This window comes from Myotis brandtii, unplaced genomic scaffold (assembly GCF_000412655.1).
Source record: "Myotis brandtii unplaced genomic scaffold, ASM41265v1 scaffold2664, whole genome shotgun sequence".
Lineage (NCBI taxonomy): Eukaryota > Metazoa > Chordata > Mammalia > Chiroptera > Vespertilionidae > Myotis > Myotis brandtii.
Window position 1 is genome coordinate 128,922 of NW_005360137.1, and position 26,144 is coordinate 155,065.

The 26,144-nt window shown below is 49.6% G+C and overlaps 1 protein-coding gene across 1 annotated transcript; it reads right to left on the reverse strand.

Annotated features, from left to right (window-relative positions):
* Positions 1-384: 384 nt before the first annotated feature.
* On the reverse strand, positions 385-25,712 carry SNRNP200 (small nuclear ribonucleoprotein 200kDa (U5); the record flags this gene model as incomplete). Its single annotated transcript, XM_005868366.2, has 42 exons — positions 385-471; positions 2,191-2,272; positions 2,374-2,534; positions 2,794-2,970; positions 3,070-3,213; positions 3,431-3,552; positions 3,757-3,921; positions 4,017-4,206; positions 4,628-4,736; positions 5,629-5,737; positions 6,746-6,897; positions 7,117-7,295; positions 7,383-7,574; positions 8,137-8,364; positions 8,676-8,836; positions 9,962-10,135; positions 10,297-10,486; positions 10,586-10,740; positions 11,019-11,137; positions 11,468-11,574; positions 12,373-12,456; positions 12,717-12,797; positions 12,909-13,061; positions 13,457-13,654; positions 13,945-14,133; positions 14,292-14,423; positions 14,796-14,906; positions 15,133-15,282; positions 16,423-16,546; positions 16,765-16,958; positions 18,549-18,719; positions 19,266-19,421; positions 19,635-19,772; positions 20,056-20,229; positions 20,319-20,402; positions 20,840-20,976; positions 21,140-21,239; positions 21,342-21,494; positions 22,081-22,179; positions 23,293-23,348; positions 24,359-24,551; positions 25,504-25,712. Coding segments are annotated over 42 exons (6,089 nt in total), but the record flags the coding sequence as incomplete, so codon positions are not given.
* Between the last annotated feature and the right edge of the window lie 432 nt (positions 25,713-26,144).

Here is a 26,144-nt window from a genome sequence, read left to right on the forward strand (position 1 = left end):
AAATGCTGTACAGATTATGCTTAACAGCTACACGACACCTCAAAGAACTACCAAGAACATGCATAAAAATGCTGTACAGATTATGCTTAACAGCTACACGACACCTCAAAGAACTACCAAGAACATGCATAAAAATGCTGTACAGATTATGCTTAACAGCTACACGACACCTGCAGACACTGGATCCAAAGTTTGGATGACAAGGTAGCAAGCGGAAAACTGGAGGTGGGCTGGGACGGCACCTGCGTTGACTGCCAGTTCTTCCAGCCAACAGACCTGGTCTCCATAGCTGTGATCCCGATCAACTGTACAAGTTTCAACTCTATGCAAAGGCAAAGGCCTCTGCACTCAATCCGAGTCGCTGTCTGTCTCGGCTTCTTTCACATCCTTCTGCTGCATCAGCCTCTTGATGGAGATGAGGCTATTGGACTTGGCATCTCCGATCACCACCCACCAGCCCTCTTCACGTTTCTGTAGTAGTGAAAAGCCAAGAATTTCAGCACATAAAAGTTGACAGCTATGCAATACTTTCAACAATAAAGACTTTAAAAAATAAAATGAAACTTGACAGCCATGAGACCATGAGAATGGTTACAAAAGTAGGAAAACAAAAACCAGATAGAAAACTTTCTAAAATTTCCTCATGAAATATAATTTGATAAAACAGTTCATTTGCCCTAGCCGGCTTGGCTCAGTGGATAGAGCGTCAGCCTGCGGACTGAAGGATCCCAGGTTCAATTCCAGCCAAGGGCACATGCCTGGGTTGCGGGCTCGTTCCCTAGTGGGGGGTGTGCAGGAGGCAGCCAATCAATGATTCTCTCTCATCATTGATGTTTCTATCTCTCTCTCCTCCCTTCTTCTCTGAAATCAATAAAGAAATATATTTAAAAAACACACACACACAAAAACTGAGTTCATTTGAGATACCTTGTAACAGTTTCAAAATCTAAGTAGCAAATGGACTCATTTTTTTGGTTCTGGCCCTTCTCCATTCAGTACTTGCCCCTGCATCCAAGATTCCAGTGTCAGAGATCGAGATTCTCTGGCCTGGCAGCTTTGAGCCCTTCAGACACCCCTTTAAGGCACATGTGCCAGACTGACTGACACATAAATGGGGAGAGGAGCCTGCCTCAGAGAGCATCTATCAAGACACCTGCTGCCACTCCACTGTGAGAAAGCGCAAGAATTCCAGATCCCAGCATCATTCCTCAGAGCGTATTAAACCAGTTTGTAAAATTAAACTTAGTATATCTGGTTTCTGCTTTTAATCTTTAAAAGCATATCCTGCCCTGACCGGTTTGGCTCAGCGGATTAGAGCGTCGGCCTGTGGACTGAAGGGTCCCAGGTTCGATTCCGGTCAAGGGCATGTACCTTGGTTGCGGGCACATCCCCAGTAGGGGGTGTGCAGGAGGCAGCTGATCGATGTTTCTCTCTCATCGATGTTTAACTCTCTGCCCCTCTCCCTTCCTCTCTGTAAAAAAATCAATAAAATATATTTTAAAAAAACACATCCTAGCCCTAGCTGGTTTGGTCCAGTGGTGTCGCCTGCAGACTAGGGTCCTGGGTTCAATTCTGGTCAAGGGCACATGCCCAGGTTGTGGGCTTGATCCCTCCTAGTAGGGGGCGTGCGGGAGGCAGCCAATCAATGATTCTTTCTGATCATTGATGTTTCTATCTCTTTCTACCACTCCCTTCCTCTCTGAAATCAATTAAAACAAAAACAAACACACATCCTGGAACCATTTAATTTAAGGTTAAAGACAAATATGTTTTAACAATCACAGATTGGCAAGACTGTTCAACTGGTATTTTTAACAATGACCAGTCATCTAAACTGTCTTAAGGCAAAAAAAACATCAACGGCCCTAGCGATTTGGCTCAGTGGATAGAGCATCGGCCTGCGGACTGAAGGGTCCCAGGTTCCATTCCAGTTAAGGGCACATATCATGGTTGGGGCGTGTGCAGGAGACAACCAATCAATATGTCCCTCTCACATCGATGTTTCTCTCTGTCTCTCCCCCTCCCTTTAAAAAAAAAAAAAATGTCCCCATTAATTCTCAGTATATGCTTCCTGACTTCATTATTACTCTGAACGTCTCTCCCCAGTGACAGTGCACCCTTGTACTCTGACTCTACCAGTGGACAAATGGCCTCAGTAGACATCTGGAAAAGCCAGCTACCAGGACATACCTGTGGGAAGAGAGGTGCAATCACGGGACCTGTGACTTCCTCCTCTCGCTCCAGCTGTACCAGCACCACAACGGGCCCGCCACTGGTGGGGAGAAAAGCAGGGTAGCACATCAGCACCAGGACAGTGGAATCACAGCACATCTGCAGGAACCCCAGGGCAGGGCACCTGGCCCTCTGACTCACCTGCGGATGCCGTCCTTATCCACCACCTCGTAAGAGAGCTCAATATTAGGGTAGCGGTTGCAGAAGCGGGCCACATCTGCCATCTGGCCGTCAGACAGCTGAAGCAGTGCATTTCGCTCTTCATCCTCCATCTCCATGATGTCGAAAACACTCTCCACTCCCTGCAGTGGGCATCCAGAGGTCGGGAAGAGAGAACACTTGCTAACAACAAATGAAACGGCTCCAAGTGGCTGCTAATTCCCACCCTACCCTATCAGACACCTACAGACACGGCTTCACACAGAGCACAGCCGCATGCGTCAGGCTCTCTAGCATCTCAGTGTATAGCACCTTCAGAGAATCCAGACAGAACTAGAAGTCTCCCCTCCTGTGACTCCCCCCCTCACCCCAAGTCCCAGGACACTCAGCTCTCAGCCTCACCTTGTCTGTGCAGCGTTTGATGTGCTCTGAGGTGAAGTGTGGCAGCTGCTTCAGGTATGGGTCCTTGGGCCACATGGCTTGGGTGACCATCTGGGCCAGTTCCATGGCTGCCAGAGCAGGACTCAGCCACCCATTGCTGGAGAGGACATCCACACAGGCCTGGATGAGCCGGATCGCCTGCGTGGGGGAGGAGCACGAGAGCAGGTAGGGTTGAAACTGCTACTTCACAGGCCCCTACGGGCCCTCCCGACCACGCCCACACGGCACTGACTCTACCTTGCTAAGGATCTCCTCGGTATCCGACTGCAGCTCAGCACTCAGCTGCATGCGGGACAGGTGAGCCTGCAGGAGCAGGTTGGTCTTGACATGTGGGTCATTAAACTTAGGGTTGTTCAGCTTGTGCGGGACCTTCTGAGCCAACTGGAAAGCACAAGAAAAACAGCCGGTGATGAACAAGCGACCCAGCCTGAGACCAGCTCTCAGGCCCAAGGCACCATCCATCCCAGGCTCACAACCCCTCAAACTCAGAGGGTGGCGGTGGAGGTGGGTGACGGGGGTGTGGTGGGATTTTCCTGTGTTGACAGATCTGTGTGCTCTGGGCACACGGGCCCTTCTCCTGAAGCCAAGGTGCCCTCACCTGCCGCAGGAGGTTGTCCTCATGGTGCCGGATGGGAATGTTCTCGTACTCAGCCGCATTGGAGATGATCTCGATGAGCCCCCGCACCTTGGTCTTGGCATTTAGGGACATGCTGAAGAGCTCTGACAGACACAAGATTTGGGAGGAGTCAGAAGCAGCAGAAAGGAGCAGGGAAGAGAGTTCACTGCCTGGGCACTTCTGCCCTGGCCTGCAGTACGTCCCTCTAACAGACTCTGGCACTAGAAGCCTGCCATCTCCTCCCGGGTAGCTGCACCCCTTCGGAACGGGCTCCCCACAGACAGACAGCAGCCTTTGCCGGCCCTCACCTATGGTTGTGTAGTTGATGTAATAGTAGGCGGCGATCATGCCCAGGTTCAGAGGTGCCACGTCCATCTCGTCCTCTATGCTGATGCACTTGGACTGCTCCAGGTCACTCAGGGTCTGCTCCACCAGCTCTGACAAGTGGTCAGACAGGTGGCGGTGGGAGATGCCTGTGAAGGAGAGTGGTTGGTGAGGAGTTGCAGGGAGACGGCCAGCGAGGGCTGAGAAAACCACAGAAGGACAGTGTGCTCCAAGGTGTGCTGACCCTGCAGGTTGTAGTAGTTGGGGTTCTGTGTCATGCGGCGGTACAGAAAGGTCCAGGTGAGGTAGTCCACGGCGTCCTGCTTGTTCTCCATGGTCTTGGTGACAATCTCAGCGTTGAAGTGGTCATGCATGCAATGGTCCAGGTGAGACTCCACTGGCAAGGGCTCGTATAAGAACTTCTTGAAGAAATCCTGTGGGTTGGGGAGGGGAGATAATACTAGTCAATGACACCCTGGTCACAAAGAAGAGATGGACCTTGTGTGACAGACACAGCCAACAACAAAATGGAGGAAAGCAGCTGCAAACAAGTGAGCTAAGTCTGCACAGGAATGTTTGCCTGTTCCCACTGGCATCAGCAGTGGTTATTCTCACGAGACAGGGATACACAGAGTTGTGCAAGCTGAGCAGCACAGGAGGAAGAGGAAGATGGAACCAGCCAGACGAAGACCAGGGACACAAGAGCTCCAAAAACAAAAGGCTACAAAATTCCTTGGGGCTGAAAGGCTTATAACAAAGCAACGTGGGCAATAACAGAAGCAGCTGACAGAAAGAATGGAGTAACTAAAACCTCCATGAGAAGAGGAAAGCCTGTGTTCAGAGGCCAGGACTGACCTTTTTGGAGCCCTGACACATGATGACACAGCGCCCCTCGTCATCCTGCAGAGGTCGGTTGGCACGCCCCACCATCTGAAGCACGTCATAGATGGGGTAGTCCACGTACCTGGTGAGAGAGGGGACAGAGGCAGAGTGCATCAACACAGGGACCTCACAGGAGGCTGTCCCTCCCCGATGTCAGAATTAAATGCAAACATGGGGAGACCTGGGCACATCACAGCAAACACTGGGTCTATGACTTTCTGTGCTGAGGCACCAGTTTCACTTGCAGTTTTCGAGTTGTGACTTTTTTTTTCAGGATCCTTGATTCAAAGCTACAAACCCATCTAATGGCAAAAGCAAAGTAACTTCCTAATGAAAAGATCACATGTGTAAGTCAAGCTGCCCAAACTTAACAGCTGTGTATTTCATAAGTTATCAAGTCACCTGACTTAAGTCCAAGCCTACAAGTAGGTTCAGACATTAAAAGTAAAACTCATTTCAAAAGCAATCTGCATTTCGGGAAAGATTATTATCGAGTTAAATTATTTGAGCTTTTTCTGAGAAAAAGCAAATCTTCTACTTCTTGTCACCCCAAGAGTATGTGACCTGGACCAAGTCACTTTCCCAACCTACAGAACAACAGGTTTAACTACATAATCCCAAAGGTTCCTTCTGGCTCCAACTCTCTGGTTCTCCTCTTTTTCTTTTTTAAGAAAGATATAACGAACTGTTTAATACACTAATGACTACAATCATGTTTCAAATAGATGCTATAAAGCTGTGTTGTATCATGGTCCCTGGTTCTCCTCTTACTGCAACCCAGGAGGATGGCTATAAGAGCCAATGTGAGCCTACGTTCTGAGACTGAAAACTCTCCCCAAAACTGGGCTGAACTGGAACTCAGCTGGCTGTCGACGGCCCCAACACCTTTCCTCCATACAGTTAGTTCCTGGATTTGCAGGTGTCCTGTCCATTTTGCGAAAGGCTCCCCTAGCGCCGAGCGCAGTGGGACTCACGCGTGAATCTTGCCATTGTAGTACTGGGTGTCCATGATGATCACCAGGTGGGCGGCCACGCTCATGCCCCAGCAGAGACTCCGAGAAGCGACCACCACCTGGATGGCCCCTGCGCAGAGGGGAGGAGAAGACTGAGTGCAGGGCTCCCTGGCTGAGGCAGGGGTTTACCTGGTTTCAGAAACCAGAGCAAAGCTTGCTGGGAACAAGGTCTGATATGACTACGAAGGCACATGCAGTGCTACAGGAGGTGGCTCCTGACAGCGTCACCTGCTTGGGGGACTATCCTAGAGGCGAGGAAGAACCCTGAAACAAGATTCCCAGCCCAGGGAAAGCTAGGCTTAGACGCCTGCCTGATTGGCCCTGCTCACTGGGAAGTGCCAACTCAACCATGGGCTGGCTCAGTCTATGGCAGCAAAGCTGAGCTGTCTTGAGTGTGCCCCAAACCAGACAGAATCAAGGCTTCAATGTGATAAGAAGCGATTCTGGCAGGACCATCTCCCCTGAAGCTCCACCACTGCCAAAATGGTAATACCATTTACCCATCTCTGAGGTCTAACGACCTTGGTAAGTCTGATGTCCATGGAAAACCAGGTCTAGAAAACCAGGTTCTGAAATGATATAGCCTTGTGTCTCCTTGTTGTCTCTCTAGTAAGTAGGGATAGCATCTGTCCCACCGATACGACAAGATTATTGGGGGAACTGAATGCGATATCAGGTTCAATAAACAGTGTAGTACTTTGAAAATGACTAGTGTGCTGCAGGGAACTATCACCCACACCCTGGAGTTGAAAGCAGACCAGCGTGGCCTGATTGGCTCAGTGGTTGACCATCGACCTATGAAACAGGAGGTCACAGTTCGATTCCCAGTCAGGGCACATGCCCGGGTTGTAGGCTTGATCCCCAGTGGCAGGTGGAGGAGGGCATCCAGGAGGCAGCCGATCAATGATTCTCTCTCATCATTGATGCTTCTCTCCTCCTCTTCCTCCTTTCTCTCTGAAATGATTAAAAAAAAAAGAAAAGAAAAGAAAAGAAAAGAACAGAACAGAAAAGAAAAGAAAGCAGACCACCTACACATCCTGGCAACAATACTCTCACTCTGAGCCACCAGGCTCCTCACCTGAGCTGAAGAGCTGCTCCACCAGGCGCCGCTCCATGGGGCTGAGCCCCTCGTGTAGGTAACCCACACCATTCAACAGCGTCTCCCTGAGCGTGTTGTTGCTCAGCTTCTCCAGGTACGGGATCAGGTCCTTCTCGGTGCAGTGCAAGAACCTGGGCGGCATCAACACTGGCTCAGTTCGAGAGGTTCCAGCCCCACAAACACCCTCCACTGTGCAGTCACCCGGCCCCTAGCCAGAGGGGGGCTAATCCCACCCTCATAAACAGACCACCCTTCAGGGTGGGCCAACCTCCATGACCCAACTTCCCTTGGCCCCACCCACAGAAGCCAGGCCAGACAAGAGGAAGTGGACAGAGCCCAGCCCTGCCCACCTCTGCCGCTGGATGTCCGCTGCACACGTGCTGAGGACGTCGACTGCAGTGAGGCGGGTCTGCTTGCGGGACGGCACAAAAACGATGACAGGCTTCTTGGGCGAGTGCTTGGTGATTGCATGGTACACGGGCTTGGCCATGGACAGCAGGCGAGTCTGTGTGTGGCTGATGTTAAAGCCCTAGCGCCCAAGGAAAAGAGAGACAGAGGTTACAAGACCTGGTACTCTGCACAGGAGGCCACGAGGAACAGGAAGAGCGGGTCCTACCTGGATGTGCAGCTCCAAGGGCACAGGGCGCACATTCGGGTGGAAGTTGAAAGTGGACGTGGCACTGCACCCCAGCCAGTGGGCCACATCCTTAGCATTTGAGAGCGAGGAGCTAAGTGCCACAATGCGAATGGGCCGCTCAATCTGGGAGGAGATATAGCGCATCCGGGAGCAGATCACTTCCAAAACAGGCTGGGAGAGAGGACAGAGGGAGGAGGAGTCGCCACAGGCCCAGGTGCCACCCGGCCCTGGGTTACCCTTCATGCACAGCCCACTGCCCTCAAAATGATGTCTTAGTTCAGTGATGGCGAACCTATGACACGCGTGTCAGAGGTGACACACGAACTCATTTTTTTGGTTGATTTTTCTTTGTTAAATGGCATTTAAATATACCAAATACATACCAAAAATATAAATCTTTGTTTTACTATGGTTGCAAATATCAAAAAATTTCTATATGTGACACGGAGGCCCAGGTGCCACCCTCGGCCCTGAAATGCTCTCACATCGAGCTCAAAAGGTTCGCCATCACTGTCCTAGTTCCTCCTCTGATTAGGGCTCCCACCTCTTCCACAGCAGCTAATCTCCACTAAGATTGCCACAATAAGTTCACACCATTCCTTTGAAATAAGGTGACAAGAAGAGTCCTTCTGGGAAAAGTCCTAGTCCCTGACCTCAGATTCAAACATGAGGCCCAATGCCAAGGCCATTTGGCCAGTGGCAGCCCCCTCTGTGCTGCAAGGTCAGGCCATACCCCATTCTCGCCCCCAATGAGGTGGACCTCGTCCACCACAAAGAGGTTGATGTTCTGGACGTTCTTGCGCTGCTTCCAGCGCCGAGAGAGGATGTCCCACTTCTCAGGGGTACTGATGATGATGTTGCCTTTGCCCAGAAGCTTGAGGTCTGTGCTGGTCTTGCCCGTCAGAAGCACCACCTTCTTGCTGAGCCGGTCCTGGAACTTCTTGTACCAGTCCATGTACACCTGGCAGGCAGGAAGAGGGGGCCAGAAAGTGTGAGGCCCGGCCGGGCAACAGTTCCTTTATTATGAGAAAAAACTGAGGAGCCAAAGGGAGAGACGTGTTGCTCTGTAGCTCCTGAGCTACTTTACAACCCACACCAACTTTTAAGCAATGGGACGCTGCTCTTCAGTTCAGACTGAAGAAATGACCAACAAAAAGCAAATGGTCCTGCCCCAAATAACCCTACAGATTTCGGGCCTTAAAGAAACTTGACCTGGACTCACAGATGGAGACAGCCTCTGGGAAAGCACGGAGGTGGCGGCCCATTGCTTACCTGCTCTGCCAGCGCCTCCATGGGGGTGATGTAGACACAGCGCCCCTCCGAGCTCTGCAGCAGCATGCGCAGGATGGCGAACTCCGCACAGATGGTCTTCCCGCTGCCGGTGGGTGCTCCCACAAACACGTTGTCATCACTGTTGTACACTGTGTTAAACACTGCAAACCAACAGAGCAGCACCGTGAAACCCAGGAGGAGATGCAGAGCACTCATCACAGAGTCAGCAGGAGCACTGAGGGGCGATGGGATGCAGCCTCTCCCCACAGTCGGGCTGCCTGTCAGTCCCCTCATGGGTCTCCCTCCCACACAGAAGGAAGGGGTGGGGGGGGGTTGTCAAGATCAAGAGTCCCAGTCCCATGCCCAGCCAGTGTGGCTCAGTGGTTGAGCATCGACCTATGAATCAGGAAGTCTCCATTCGATTCCCGGTCAGGACACATGCCCAGGTAGCAGGCTCCATCCGTGTGTGGTGCGTGCAGGAGGCAGCTGATCAATGATTCTCTCTCATTATTGATGTTTCTATCTCTCTCTCCCTCTCCCTTCCTCTCTGAAATCAGTAAAAATTTAAAAAGTAAAAAGAGTTCTGGTCCCAGGGAGACTTGTAGGACAAAAGCAGAAGCAAAGCAGGCCAAGTCTCCTTCTCTGCCTTATAGCCCAGACACCAAGCAAAAGGGCCCTCGCTACCTTTCTCTACCTCTGATGCTCTCACGTTTCCTAAAAACAGTCTAATGTGGAAATAAGGAAACAGCCAAACCCCAGCATTGAGACTGGGTGAACATCCAAGTCCTGTTTATTAGCTCATTCAACTGGGCATCTCTTTGCCTCAGTTTCCCCATCTGTCAAATAGGACACTGACAGTAATATCTCCCATAGCAAATCCCCCATAGTGTTAGTGGGAGGAATAAAAATGTCCATGATGCCCTCAGAACACACGTGTGTTCTGTAGATGCCTGGTGTACAAAATGATAAGGGGGAGGCCTCAGTCAACACTGGACAACGGTCAATACTTGAGTGTCAGGGGCAGGCAGTCCCCTGAGCTTGAGAAATGACAACGCACCATGACTGATGAGACCCTGCCCCACCAACCCTCCTCAGTGAGACACGCAAAGAAGCAAAGCAAATCTAACCATCAAGGATTTAGAGGGGCGAGGGGCGACGGGGGTGCTCCTTCAGCCGGCGCTGATGGGCTGCCGTGCCAGCCAAGACCTGAGCACACTGCCCTTCTGGCCCAGGTAACATCTCTCTCGGTGGCCTTGCCAGGCCTCCAGGGGAACCAACACACCTACCTTGGGTCTGGATGGGGTTGAAGAAAGGAAATTTATCTTGGTAAAGGCTCTCGAAGGCGCTGTTTCTCAAGGCAGACACGGGCAAGGGCTGCAGGTCCAGAAGTTCAGTGGGAGGTGGGTATTTCTCTGGCAGGATCAGGTGTCGGAAAGAGACCGGAAGCTGGGTCTCACAAGCTGCCAGGAGAAAAAGCAGGCAGTCCTCTTCACCTAACGGCTCCAGATCCCCTCCGGGCACCCTGGAACCCCAGGCAGCATGTGCTCTCCCCCAACCAGCTCATTCCTACAACCGCCTGGAAGGGCCTGTCCCTAGGGGGCTGTGCAGAGGAGACACTCACAGAGCCAGCGGTCAGACACCACGCGGATGAAGTACTGAGGGGGCAGTGGTTCAAAGACAGGCACAAAGAACGTAATGAGGTGCTCATCCTGGGCATACTTGGCCTTGAGTAGAAAATACTCATGGTGCAGTATCACCTCACTGTCCACATCCTCCACCAGAATCCAGAATGCCTCAGACGAACCATGGACCTGAAAGCATGCACAAGCAGAAGGAGCGTGAGCAGCACCTCCAAGCCAGCTCTCCTCAAATCACGCTGAAGCCAGTCCCTCCGCCAAGCGAGAGCTTACCTTTTCATCCCACTGGAAGTCTGGCGTGATGGTCAGCTCCACCTTCAGGGTGGAGCGCGTGATGGGTTGCAGGTGCACCGACAGCTCCAACTTGGGGAACAGGTGGACGTATTTGTGGATGGTCTTGCCCATCTTCGGCATGCGGATGAGCTCCCCTGTGAGGACACAGAGGGCACAGGGGCTACAGCCCAGCCCACCAAACGTGGGCCACCAGGAAGGAGCAGATTCTACTCCAGTGTGGCAGGCTGTTCCCTTCACTCAGTGGAGCCCAAAGGAATCAAAGGCCAAGACCAGGGGCGGGCCCAGTGCTTGAATGGGCCATGAGAGGTGACCGGGACATTAGGCACAAGGGCTAGGACCTGGAAAGTATGAAGGCTTAGAAAGACAAAGACATCTGGGCTGTAAACCAGGCGGGTGACAGTTTCCCACACACCTATCTCATTATGATTCAGGTCATACAGACGCTCAAAGGGGAAGTTTTTCTTCTCAATCTTCTTCACTACTTCCTCAGGGAGTTTGCGGAACTGACGCAGCGGACACATGGACTGCCACCTACCCAGGAAGAAAACAAACTATTTAACCCCTTGTGCACGGCCTGTAACAAACTGCCCTCATCGTGGCTCCCGATAGGTTAGCTGTGACCACACAAGACACAGCTGTTAAACACATTAGAAACCGTGCCAGTTGTGGGACCTGAGAGCCAACCCTCACCACCACCCTGTGCCCACTCCCCGGCTCCACCCCTCAAGGTCTTCTCTCTTCTCAACTTCCCCAGGGGCATGTCCCATTTCGTGCTTCAGGACCAGAGGTCATGTGAACTCCCACCACTCTCAGCCCGGGGAGCCCAACATGGGACCAGCTGCGAGCACCCCGAGTCCTTACATGCGTTTATCGATCATCTTGCAGAGATTCAGGGTCTTGTCTGTAAGCTGTGCCCAACCGCGGTTCAGGACAATTTCAAAGATGGCCCGCATCAACCGGCCCGCCGACTGGAGAAAGATGAAGCATTCCCTCTGTCCCTACTCTGCAGTTTAACTGCCTCACTCTGATGCAATCAGCCCCACCAACTCAAAAACAAAGTCCCTCACCCTGACTGGTGTGGCCCATTGGCTGGGTGTCATCTGATGTACTGAAGGTTATTGGTTCAATTCCTGTTCGTGGCACATGGCTCTATCCCCAGTAGGGGTAGTACAAGAGACAGCCTATTGATGTTTCATTCTACTATCTATGTTTTTCTCTTCCCTTTCTAAAAATCAATAAAAAATCCAAAACCAACAAAGTCCCTCTGTAACTACTCTTTCCCCCTCTATACAGTAGGTGCTTGCTAAACACAGACTAATTAGAAAAGGCAGCGTGAGCTCACCATACATTTTAACCTAAAGCTCACTGTGATTTTAAAGCTTTGAGCCCATTAAGCATTTAGGGCTCCAGCAAGAGTAAGATGCTAGTGACTTGCTCTCAGAAGTAAAGTTTAACAAAGAGTAGTTAATAAAGCTTTTCATCAATTCTGGGCAGTGGCCACAGAGGGAAGTCCTCTCTAGGGAAGCCACTGCTGTGTGTGGCTCTCTATAGAGGCCTCACCACTCTCTCTCGAGGCCTTACCTTCCTGCACGCCCAAGAGCAGAGAGACAGAGCAGCTGTATCACACACGCGTGAACCAATGAGCCAGCCAGGGCAACCCCAGCACTCCCTCCCTCATGTGTTTAGCCCACATTCTCCAAAACGCACACAGCACATGGGAGCGAACTGTTCAGCCCCCTCTCCCGGCGGTACAAGTCCGCCCTCACCTGTGTGACATACACCATGTCAGCCATCAGTGCAAAGCCCTCCAGTTTCAGCTGTGAGATGAAGGCTTGGAGAAGCACGTTGATCTGAAAAAGCAAGGTCAGCCAGAAGGCAGCCAATTATTGGATAGTCCAAGGAAACAGATCACATTCTGCTCTGGGCATCCATGCCAGGTAAGATCTTCTACAGCTCTTGGTTTAGACATTAAGTAACTTGCTCCATATGAAAAGAGAATGCGTGAGAAGTCTGCTGGGAGAACCAAACAGGCTAGCCAAGCACAACCCCCATCTTTCAGGAAATCCTGAAACCACCTGAAACCCTCACCTAAGAGAGGTGCTGGGCTTACCTTCGCGCTGGGTTCCTCAATGCTCTCCTTTACGGGAATGGGCACCCTCTCCAGCAGCTTCTGCAGTTCCAGCTTCTCCTCCTGCCACGGGAAGGAAGCAGGTCAAGGGAAAGCCAGGTGGCAGAGGAGAGAACCCACACAGTGATCTGGCGGTGAGTACCAGGTACCCGTCCCAACGTGCCGTGGCCGCACCTCTCTCACAGTGATGTTCTTGAACTCTGAGGACAATGAGAAGACTCTGAAGAGCTCAGCCTCGCTCAGAGTGGGCTTCAGCAGCTGGTTGTAGGTCTGCACTGTGTCGTTGGTGATGTAGTAGTGGCTGGCTATACGGCCCAGTTCTGTCACCTATGAAGGAGGAAGACGCAATCCAATGCTGAGCTGCGACCTCTCATTGCAAACAACAGGTGCCCACTGGGTGAACACATCACAATACAAGTCCCTGGCCCAAGCACATGAAGAAAGATGGCACAATAATCTGCCCTATAGTGAACTGATACCCACACAGAAAAGACAGATAAATTAGCCACCTCCACTCAAGTTACAGAAAAGAGGCGCTGACAGGCTTGACTGTACCATTTTAGGAGTTCCTAGGCTCAATCAGCACAGTGCATAGTGCACTCACCTGCTTTCTACTGTTCCAAGCAATGAGCATGAGCCAGTGCTCAAATTAAGAGTGGCCTGAACAGGTCTCCTGGGACAATGACTTTTGCGAGCCTCCACTTCCACCCCTCAGCCCTCACCTGGAAGTTGCCTGTCTTCTTATCATACTTGACCAGGTTGTTCTTATCCAGCATCAAGGCAGCAGTATGCACCAGGTCCAGCCGGCGCTGGTCCAGCAGGGGGTCTCCCTTGAGGTCGTCATGAGAGATGCCGTAGAGGGTTGGGGACCGGAGCATTCGGATATACAGGTAGGCATAGCCCAGCCAGTTCACTGCATCCTATGAGAGACAGCCGTGGGTCTCAGCATGGAGGACTGGTGTCCAAATGAAAAGCTCCCATGGATTGTTAGAAACTAACTCCCAACTACAAGAATGTTTATCTTATTACATGTCTTCTGAGGGTTTATATTTCATCATGAAAAAGAGGGTCCTTTCTAATATCTTTTTTTTTCTCTAATATCTTAAAACAAGTGAAAATGTCAGCCCACAGCACCACAGAGACCATCCACTCCTGGTGCCCTGGCCTCTCTGGAAAAGGCAAGAGGCGCCAAGAGCAGCGCCCTCCCTACCTTTGCATTCTGGACATTTCCCAGCACGATTTCCGCGTTGAGCATGTCAGGCAGCTTTGACACCATCTGGCTCTCAATAGGAAGCTGCTGGTTGAGGAGGGACAGGTAGTACTGAAGCTCCCCATGCGATGTGATGAGGATGCCTTCGCCCTTGGTGTCATACTGCGGTCTTCCGGCTCGTCCCAGCATCTAGGGCAGAGACAGCAAACCAAGAGGGCTGTGGCCACAGGGATGCTGGAAGGGATTCCAGGCTTCTCCTCACCTCCCATCTGCCATATTTTCAGCATACTTGCATTCTATCTACAAGGTACTCTTCCCAACCCAGAATACACACAAAGGACCTATACCTGCAGAATGTCCAGTGCTCCCAGCTCTGTCCAGCGCCCCTTCTCTGGACTATACACCTGGGTACCTTTGATGATGACTGTATGTGCGGGGAGATTCACACCCCAAGCCAGAGTTGCTGTGGAAACTAAAACCTATAGATAAAGCAAGGTAATAAGGAAAACAGAGGTCAATATCGCCAACTTCTCTAGGCAACCAGCCCCAGAGCTTCTAGCAGGACTGAGGTGGGTCCCATCCTTGTCAGTGTGTGCCAGAATAAAGAGGAAGGAGTCCTTGGCACCTCATCTAGTCAATACCCAACCTCTCAAGTTTCTAGAAAAACCTAAGAGGCAGAAGTACAGACCTACAGTAATCAACTTAGGGTTACTAGACAATTAAATACTCAGGCTCCAAGACAGGGAGTGAACAAGGAAAGCCCTGCCAGAAATAACGAAAAACAGATGCAAGTGTATGGCACAAACTTTGACATTTTGGGTCTTTGAAGCCTGTGCTTCAGCCACCCTCACCTGAATGTGTTTATCAGCAAAAAGATCCTCTACGAGTGTCCTGTCCACTCTGGTCATGCCCGCATGATGAATAGCAAAGCCATAGGGCAGCAGATCCTTCAGCTCCAGGTTCTGAGGAACAGAAGAAAACAGGCAGTGAGAGGAGCCTCGCTGGGGGGCTCTCCCAAGGAGGAATAAATCTCCTCCCGCAATCCCCTTGCCTAACCTATACCACACAACCACATGCAGACAAGCAACTCAACACAGCAGCACCCGGGTGCAGCCCGGAGGGACTGTCTGGACACCTCGACTGAGCCAGTTCCAGGGAGGGAGGAGGAACCGGCCTGTCTCTCCTCACCTTGCACTGCTCTGCCTCGGTCCGAAGAACTTCTGTGGAGGCGGAGCCCTCTCTCAGAAACAGACCCAGAGTGTCCTTCTCCAGGCACATGTCCCGAATGGCCCTGGCCGTCTTCCCAGTCTCCTTCCGGGAGTGGACAAACACCAGCACCTAAGCAGAAACCAGGTTTGTCACAGTCAAGACACAGCTCACACAGCACCAGCAGCAAGACGCAGAGGCTGCAGCAGCATAAGCGAAGCCGCAGGCCTGAGATGGAGCCACGGCAGGAATGTACTGGCTCAGAAGCCTCATCATGGCTGTAAGACCCTAAGAGAATGAACCATCCAGTCCAGTGAGTCCTGCGCTAGGAAACCAAACTAACTGCAAGCAACATCGTTAACAGCAAGTTTACACACAGCGAGAATGCACACTCAGGAATCTCAAGTAAGAATTTGTGTGCAGGCACCTGGTAAGATTCAAAGCCATTTGAAGCATGTGTCTGCAAAGTAACAACTAAAATATTCATGACATGACAGGCACTACCCTTTATACAAACATGTTATAAATTCAATTTCTTTAACGGTCAGGATGACACAAGCACCATTTTGTAGGAAATACAGTCCTCCAAGTATTTAGTGCCAAGAAAAGATTTGCCTCTTCACTAAATTCATCTCCTCGCCTAAATGCAATGCTTTTTATCAGACAAAAACAAATACATAACCTGTTACTTTTCCTTAGTTTTTAGTCTTCGTTAACATGCCTAAAGTCAGTTTGCAATTAAAAAATTACAACCTACTTTCTAGTAAAATGCTCCCTCCACTACTGACTTTCATCTTCATTTTTACTGTTACACTTTTAGTATAAGCCGCCCAGATCTGTTTCGGAAGGACCCTGGGTCATGCAGAGACACAGACTGATTATTTGCACCTGGGGACTTCTTTTCTGGGAGATTTTAGACTACAAATTCAATTTCGTTAATGGCTCATAGCACGAGTCAGATTACCTGTGTCATCTAAGTTTTATCATCTTGGCACCAAACTGTCTGAAAAGTCTGAGCACAGGTATTGGTAGTTGGTAGTTTTGAAAAAAAATGAGCATTTCTTCCAGGTTGTCAAATTTACGTGCAAATGTTTTCAGAGTATTCCTTTATTTGCTTTCAATGGCAACCGCTTGTCTAATATCCCATTTCATTTCTGATATTGGTGATTTGTGTTGTGTCTTCTCTCTTTATCTTTGTCAACCTTGTCTAATTATCAGTAAATCACGAATTTGAAAAAACAGAATTCAAAAAATAAGAAACCACACACAGACCTGATTTTTCCCCGCATGTTCCATGATCTTCTCGTAGACTATTTCATTCATGATCTGGAAACGCTTGATAGCTTTTTTCTCTGTGATGCCTACGTAGGTCTGTTCCAGAGGCACTGGGCGGAAGCTAGAAGTTCAACAGTTAGACAAATGAGGCTTTGGGCACAAAATATTGAGAAAATAAACGGTCCTCTTCACTGCCCAGGAGCACCAGTCCTCTTTTTCAGGTTGCACCACATCAAAATCCAAAGGCCCTTCCTAAACCTAATCCAACAGAGCTCCTTGGCAAAGGGAACATACAACAGGAAGGTCACCTGGCTAAACTTCCCCCACCTCTTCTCATACCTATTGTCAAAGTAGAAGAGGCCCTTGGCAGGATCAACACGCAGAAATGTGGCCACATCTTCGTAGTTGGGGAGGGTGGCGCTCAGCCCAATGAGTCTGACTTCCTCTTGGGTCATCTCAATGTTTCGGATGGCCCTGGCCACCAAAGCTTCCAAGACAGGACCTCTGTCATCATGGAGGAGGTGGATCTCATCCTGAGAAACGAGAGAGAAATCGCCTCTAGGACTAGAGAAATGGAGCCCTTTCCTGAGAGCAGTCCCGTTTTGTAGGCACACACCTAGTATGCCAAATACAGACAAGAGAGGGGATCTCAAGCTGGATAAACCCGTGATGAGACAAAATCCACCATGAAACACCTCCAGAAATAACACGCTCTCCCATGAGCCACTTTGCTACCGTTCAGTGAAACGACGCTTTATCGCCAGGAAATCTGATACTTCAGGTAAAGTGGTTCATAACTTCACTCAAAGGTGTATTTCTTTACTGAAAATGAAGCTTCTGATCAAACCACATTTATATCAAATAAGACTTCACCTCTGGTGAGATTTCACCCTCACCAAGAACAAAAGATATTGTGCATCAAATGGTGGATCACAGGGCAGAGCTTCTTAAATTTCGGGTTGGACACAAACCAGCAGGGGACCTTATTAAAATCGTACTGCATTTAAGTAACTGTGGGGGGTTTTTTGTGTGTTTTTTAAATTTTTTTTATTTACTTCAGAGAGAAAGGAAGAGGGAAAGAGCGATAGAAACATCAGTGACTGGCTGCCTCCTGAACACTCCCCACTGGGGATTGAGTCAGCAACCCAGGCACATGGCCTTGACTGGAATCGAACACAGGACCCTTCAGTCCACAGGCCGACGCTCTATCCACTGAGCCAAACCAGCTAGGGTGGGACTGTATTTCTATTAAGACTGAACAGCTGCCCTGACCAGTTTGGCTCAGTGGATAGAGTGTCGGCCTGCGGACTGAAGGGTCCCAGGTTCGATTCCGGTCAAGGGCATGTACCTTGGTTGTGGGCACATCCCCAGTAGGGGGTGTGCAGGAGGCAGCTGATCAATGTTTCTCTCTCATCGATGTCTCTAACCCTCTATCCCTCTCCCTTCCTCTCTGTAAAAAAATCAACAAAATTTTTTTTTTTTTTTTAAAAAAAGACTGAACAGCAAGGCTCCAAAGCAGGAGTCGGCAAACTTTTCCTTAAAGGGCCAGATAGTCAATACTTCAGGCTTATGGGCCACACTCCATTACAACTATTCAATTCAATCATGGCAGCACAAAAGCAGCTGTAAACAGTAGCTAAACAACAGGTAAGGCTGTGTTCCAACAGACAAAAACCAGCAGCCAAAGCTTGCTGGCCCTCCTCTGGATCACTGAACATCTCATGAGCTCTCCTTTCTGCTTTCCCAGACAACATAAACTACACTCACACTCAGGCATTGGTCCCGGGTACTTCAGCTTCTATGGAACATAACATCCTGACTCCCCACTCATTCCCTCTGGAAATGGGCTATTTGTTTATAAAGTTCTTGGATGTTCTGGGAGGAAACAATTAGTTTTTCGTTTGCCTGTTTACATCTTTCTCAGAATATTTCAGACATAAAAAAGATAAAAAGAATAATATGGCAATCTCTGTGCACCTACTGGGAAATTCTCACTGAAGTGCAGACTGTCATTTAATGGTAAAAGCAATGCTGACAACAGGGGTCATTACAAAGGCCAGTGAATGGAGACAAGTTCCTGGACCAGACTAGTCTCTGCGCCCCAACAAGTGCCCCCTGCTTACCAGAATGATGAGCCGCACAAGCTGGGTGTAGGTACGCTCCCCACCCTTGCGGGTAATGATGTCCCACTTCTCAGGGGTGCAGACAATGATCTGAGTGGCACTGATCTCCTCCTTGTGCAGCTGGTGGTCGCCAGTCAGTTCTGCAACAGTAATGCCGTATGTGGCCAGGCGCTGGTGGAGGAAAAGCAGGTCAGGCAAGAATGCTTTCGGGGGCGTTGGCACCAAACTGTCTGAGAAGTCTGAGCACAGGGCATAAGCAGGAGGTTCAACCCATCAGGGAAAAAGCAGGTGAATTAGATCGACCTAAGAACAAATCCAAGTTTACACTTGGGCAAACGAAGCCAAGGCTCTCTGGGAGCTCTGCACACAAGAGGGAAATGGAAACGTGCAGATCACAGGACCTGGTCTAGCAGCAGCAGGTCTTTATCAACCCCAGCCACATGAGGGCCACAGAGCTACTCCAACAGCGCCCAGGAGAACTGGAGAATACTGCTATGCAGAGGGTGACAGAAAGACGACACACCCTTGTAAAGGCCAGAATAGGTCAAGGACATTCTTGGTTCAGAAACACTCTGTACTTGGGTCAAGTACCACCTTTGAAGTGGAAACGCCATCCGAGGCACTGCAGAGACGCCTTGATACAGGAAGCAGTGACGAGCCAGGCCCCCTGCCCTGTGACGCTACAGACAGCATCTTCTGGAGGAGCCCCACTCTTACCTTCCCAAAGCTGCCCACCATCTCCTGCACCAGGGAGCGCATCGGGGCGATGTAGATGATCTTGAAGTTGTCCACGTTGATAGTGCCGTCCGGGTTAATGTGCTTCCCGATCTCGCGGAGCATGCACATCAGGGCCACGTTGGTCTTCCCGGCGCCCTGAGACAGAGGCCAGGGATGAGGAGGCCCGTTTACTAACTCCTGTGGACTTACCACCAAAACAGACTAGAGCACGCCCAAAAATTTTATTCAGCCATTTAACATCTCTCCAATCCAAGAATGAAGAAGTGGGGGTATGTGTGGAGATGAACCCTCTTGCCACCAAAAATAGACACCACATTCCACAAGAAGGCGGCAGCAGGCAGTACTTACAGTGGGGGCACACAGTAGCAGGTTCTCATCTGTCTCCAGGGCGGCCCGGTAGAGCTTACTCTGGATCCGGTTCAGCGTCTTGAAGCCCTCGAATCCAGCCTGGGCGTACTTGGGCAGCTTCTCCACCGGAAGCAGTTGCTGAAAGAAGAAAAGTATTCCTACTGAACTGGCAGCACCTGAGCAGGCCGTGTTCTCGCGGGGTCTCCAGGACTACATCTCCGGGCAAGCTCCCTATGCACTCCCCATTGAAGGCTAGACCAGAGGGATCAGTATTGTCCCCTGGGCTCAAAATTAGAATGGAAAAGCTTCCACTTCCGGAATAAACTGTCTACGAGACAAGGCCACATGGGGTCAATGGGCTGAAATCCAAATGGGAAGGGAGGTGAGCTGAGGAGAAAACGGAGAGAAGCAAGGAACTCACTTCCTCGGAGCCGAAGGGCTTGGGCTTCAGAGCAGGTACGTGCACCTCTTCGTAGCCTTTGCGCTGGCGCCGGAAGGACCCATCCGGAAGCTGACAGCGTTTGTTGGCCATGAAGTGGCTCCCTTGGGTAAAAACCAGGTCCTCCAAGTCCAGAACCTGCCTCGGAGCCAATGCCTGACAGCAGAAAAACAGAAATACAAAGTGAGGAGGCCGAGCAAATGAGCTTCCACCCACCACAGCCTTGGAAAGGGCCGAACACCGACCTCCCCGCCCTGGTCCAGATCCATGGTTTCCAGATCAGTGTCCATGCGGGACTGCCGCACGCGCTCCCTCCGGGACCGCTCCTCCTGCAGTGAGGAAAGAGAAAAAGGTTGGTGTTTTATGACCACTCCAGGTTCGTGTCCTTCTCAGTCCCTCCTTTGCTGAGCTTGACTCATGGGTGCTGACCAGCAAATCCCAAAACAGAAACACAGCCCTTTATGTTCAGATACCTGCCCCGGGGGCCACCAGATGATGAAAGCAAGAAACGGCTTTAAAGCAGCAATGCATAATGCACAAACAGGAAAGGGCCTGCAGTGCTGGTCTCCCAACCACACCAATGTGAATTTGTCGGTTCTAATCTATACCACTGACAAACCTCAAAACATTTAGATAAATACTTTACTTCTTCATCTTCCAGTTAGTAGGCATTTAGCTTTATGCTGCAATCTTCTAACTGATGTCTCTTTTCCAAAGCAAACACTCTAGCCCCGGACTCAGACAGAAAAGCCAGCCCAGCCCTTACCCGGATCAGATCCTCCTTCTCCGTCTCGTGAAGTTGGTAGAGGAACTTAGATAACTCTGGATCAGCTTCCATCTTTCCCATGATCCTTTCCTTTTCAGCTTCACTCTGTGCACTGGCCAGCAAGGTGCAATATAAAACTGTCAACAGCAAAAGGAGAAGAGAAGGTGAGAGGCAGTGAATAAAATCAACCTTCAACCTTGGGGTAGAAAGGAAAATGAACGAAACACATGCTGAAGCTATGAAAACAACAGCCTCATGACACACGTGCACACACGCTACAGAAGGGCCACTGTGACTCACTCATCATCCTGTGCTGCCGCAGCACTTTAATAAAATCGAAAGTATTGAAACCGAGCAGGAGCACCAGCTGGTTCTCACACTCCCGGTCATCACTGGCCGTCTGCAGAGAAGGAAACACCAGGATTAAAGGCGCAGACATCTGCTCCATACACTGTCCATCCCCTAAGATACACTAAATGCAAAAACATGACCTTAGCCATACCTTTAAGATTTCCAACACTTCGTCTGCCTTCTTCTGCGATACAATGGCATCATCATAGAAGCGACTGAGCTGCCGCTGCAGCCAAAATGCATCAATGTCCCGAGGGTGCAAATCCTTCTTCTTAGAACTCATCAGTTCACCAGAGGCTACAAGCTGCACAAGTAACAGGCATTGAGCTCCCACGACTGTCTGCCCCAACTACTTTCTCATTATCCTGCAAAGCAGCTCTACTAGCCACCCGTAGCCCACCTCTGGAAAGAGAGCTTTCCAGGAGAAAGAAAAGTCTGCTATCCTGAATTTGGGAACACACCAAACTCACCAACATATCTCATCCATACACGCCCTTGGGAGGGAGGACGACTGACTAAAATCAAATAAGGAAACCAAGACACTAAATGTTTATTACGGCCCACACTATAAAAAAGGAGCTCAAGCCCGGCTGGTGTTGCCCAGTGGTTGAGCATCGACCAGGAACCAAGAGGTCAGGTCGCCTTCGATTCCTGGTCAGGGCACATGTCCAGGTTGCAGGCTCAATCCCTAGTAGGGGGAGGGTAGGAGGCAGCTGATCGATGTTTCTCTCTCATCAATGTTTCTATCTCTCTATCCCCCTCCCTTCCTCTCTCTCTCTCTAAAAAAAAAATCAATTAAATAAAAAGGGAGCTCAATAACTGATGTAACAGGACCTTGGTGTGGGAAAGGACCTGGCCTGCAGCAGTGGGCAAGAGCAGACTATACTCACATTAGCTGAGAGGGTGCAGCGCACCACAGCCTCATCCCCTTCCATGTCATCATCGGACGCCTCTTCTCGAACCTCCCCGTACACATCTTCATCACCTTCCTGTGGAAAGAGCCGAAACCCAACCCACGATTTGGAGCTGATTCTGACATCACCACAGAACCTCTCCCGAGTAACTTAAGATTGGTTAGCACAACTGGGACCAGGTCCAGCCTTATCCAGAGTACATTTAATGGAATAACCTCAGTACACAAGTACTCTAAGTCCTTGTGGCATGGCTTCATAAGGTGCGTCTACTCTCTTTTCTGCTTTGTCCACAAAGGAAACCAACTGGACCCCAATCTCTCATAAACACACAATCAGTATTTGTAAAAAAGAGCTAGCAGCTAGCAGGACGAGCTCTGCAGAAGCATGCTTGGACCTAGAAGTGCAGACCACACTTGGCTTGCTCACCAGTCTTTACTCACACACTAGCTCACACTACACTGTGGACTCAGCACAGTATTATGTTTAAAGCAGGCACTTAATAATAAGTATATGTTAGGTGAGTGAGTTCTACAAGCAAAGCATTCTTTCAGGTCCTTGCTACTTAAACTCTGAAATTCTATTACTTGTACTGCAGGAAGAGGCTTAGCAGTCAACTATTTCACTCCATCACATTGATAGATAGTGAAACTGAAGCAAAATGACCTGCCCAAGATACAGGACCAAAATTCAGACCTCCTGACTCCCAGCTTGGTGCTCTGACTCTTCTGTGCTGCCCCTTCTTCCCATCCTAGGATATGATATTCCAAGGCCAGCATTTTCCCTTCAGGAGCCAAATTCAACCACTGAGAATTTTAGGGCAACTTTGCAAAGATTTTGAAGAGCCCCCTTGTTTCTGTTTAGTTATAGTCAAGCAATTATGATTAGGTCATAAACCTTAGTGGCTGCTGCAACCGTTACTTAAAACAACCATACAAAACATGCCCATTCTCTTGGGAAAATGTACATCTTTTGAAACTGGCAGTAGGACACAGCACTGACCAGTGGGACATTATCACAATAAGATTAAAATGTGGCAGAACATTCCTTTAGTATATCTTTCTTTTTGCTAATGCACTTAGTTTATTTTACATTACTGCATTGATTTATAAGTTTAATTTGCTCTATAAAACCTGAAAAGGATAATTTCAAAAAAGAAGAAGAAACTAGGTCCATTTGTTTTATGCTCACCTCCTCATCAGACTCAAACTGTACATTCACACCATAGGTCTCATCAATGTTGTCATCTGAAACAAGGAGGGATTAGAGAAACACGTAATGAAATGAGGCACTACAGAGCACATTTTCTCCCTAAATACCTGACTTGCCTCTCCTCAGGACAGATCTCAGGTCTAAGGACTCAGAGACACTTAAGGATCAACATAAGAGAGCCATCTGCCCTGGCTGGTTTGGCTCAGTGGATGGAGTGTCGGCCTGCGGATTGAAAGGTCCCAGGTTCGATTCCAGTCAAGGGCATGTACCTCAGTTGCAGGCACATCCCCAGTAGGGGGTGTGCAGGAGGCAGCTGACAGATGTTTCTCTCTCATCGATGTTTCTAACTCTCTATCCCTCTCCCTTCCTCTCTGTAAAAAGTCAATAAAATATATTTTAAAAAAAAGAAAGAGAGAGAGAGCCATCTGTACTGCCACCAATGAGGCCTCCTCTGACCAGCCAACCTTGGATGTGACCCTGTTCTGCTTGCTCAACCACTTGAGTTCCCCAGGCTCTGCCCAATTTCCCCGCATCCTATATAATAAAACCCTAATATGCAAATCAACCAAACGGCAGAACGACCAGTCACTATGATGTGCACTGACCACCAGGGGGCAGACGCTCAATGCAGGAGCTGCGCCCTGGTGGTCAGTGCGCTCCCACAGGGGAAGCGCCACTCAGCCAGAAGCCGGGCTCCTGGCGAGCACAGCTGCAGTAGTGGGAGCCTCTCCCACCTCCACGGCAGGTGGATATCCCCCAAGGGGTCCCTGACTTCGAGAGTTCACCCTCCTCCCCCAACCCCACCTCCCAGTGCCCAAATGTCGTGCACGAGGCCTCTAGTGTTCTATACAATAAAAGGGTCCAGAGTAAGAAATGGGTTCTGTTGTAGGGATTCTGGTATCCATCAATCATAACTCCTCAAAAACACCAAACAGGTTATGGGAACTGACACATCCAGGTGTTTTAATGACTGAAGCTAGGAGGTCACATTTAGGGGTCATCAAGCAATCAGTTAATATGAGCAGGACATAATAAGCTCGGTTACCCATATTCTGGATTTCCTTGTCTCCGCCATAGTCTGTGATCTTCTTGCCCAAGTTCACCAGCACATGGTATCTGGTATCATCTGTCTGCCCCAGCAACAGGTCAATCTCCTTTCTCCTTTCCTTGTCACGAAGCTTTTCATTCTTTAGGACAGCTAGAACTTCATCAGCTGCCCCACAAAGAATATCACGTGGCTGGTTGTAAAAAAAACAATAAAAACATTTAGAACAATGAGATGCTGCACACCACAGTCCAGCTTTATGTGATAACTAGATGTGAAGAGTCACACCCCTTTAAAACCTGTATAGGAGATTCTGATCAGTTTCATTAACATTAATAAAAAATGCCACCGGTGCCCGCCAGTGTGGCTCAGTGGTTGAGCGTCAAACCGTAAACAAAGAGGTCATGGTTCAATTCCCAGTCAGGGCACAGGCTCGGGTTGTGGGCTTGATCCCCAGTAGGGGGCGTGCAAGAGGCAGCCTATCTATTATTATCTCTCATCGATATTTAAATCTTTCTCCACCTTTCCCTTCCTCTCTGAAATCAATAAAAATATATTTAAATAAAAAATGCTAGTCACACAATTGAAGGAAACCTAATCTTTTAAAAAGATTAGGTAGGTGGTCTTAGGAAGCAGGACACGATTTCCACTAGTCTGCCACATTTCTCCAGGTGGGTAGAGACACTCCAGTTTTCCTCTAGCCCGCCAAACTTTTGGTAATTCTGTCCTCACCTCCTCTAGCACCCGCCTCACCAGAGCCTCTCTGAGACTCATGAAGGTCTTGAATCTCACCACACATACAGTGGGGTTAAGAGCAGATTCTGGACACTGACTACCGGGCTCTTCTTGTGGCTCTGCAAATACAGCCTTTGTGACCTGGGAAAATTATGTAACTATTCTTTGCCTCACAGCTCTCCTCTATAAAACTGAAAACGAGTGTCAGCAGCACCTCATCATAGAGCTAACATGAGGACTGTAAGACAGAAGACATGCAAAGTGCTATCCCATATAAAGTCTCAACAAACTGGCACGGCCCACAGAGTACGGCCCACAGAGGGACACCCACAGACAAGGCTCTTCTGGCTCCTTCCAGCTGTGACTCCCTCCCTCTCCAAAACCATGACTTCACCCTCTGGCTGCCTCACCTGGTCCCCAAGGGCAGCCTGGATGAAGCTGAGCAGCACTTCGTAAATCTCCCGGGTGTTTTTGGTTTTGGGCTTATAGATGATGCCCACCATCTCATCGATGCCCTCCGAGAGCAGAGTGTACCCCTTCATCTTGTTGATGTCGTGCCGGTCCTCGTCACGCTTTCTTCGCCTAACGGACACACAGTGTGATGGTGAAAAGGCAGAACCTTCCCTCCCAAAGGCAAGACTAAATCAGGCCCCACTCCTCTCCCTCTCAGCTCCATGGAACACAGGTAATATCTTAGAACATGAATCTGTACCTCAGTAAGTGATCCCCACTTGGCCTTAGTCACTTGCAGGAGTTACTTCTTAATAGGAACACAGTAACTAACACAAAGAGAGTCCACTATCATTCTCTCTCTAGAAGCATTGAATGTTACAATGAGACATCCTCTCATTCATTTAAAAAACACAACTCTTTTCATTTTGTATGACATTATACAATTGGCAGAGCAACGGCAGCTCCAAAGGAATCTACTGCCACTGAGTCCCAACAAATTAGAATGGGTAAAGAAGTCATATTTTGCAAAGTGGAAGATCAATAACGCATTAACTTATTCCAAATGTAACTACTTTAATCAAAACTGAGCCTACAAGTT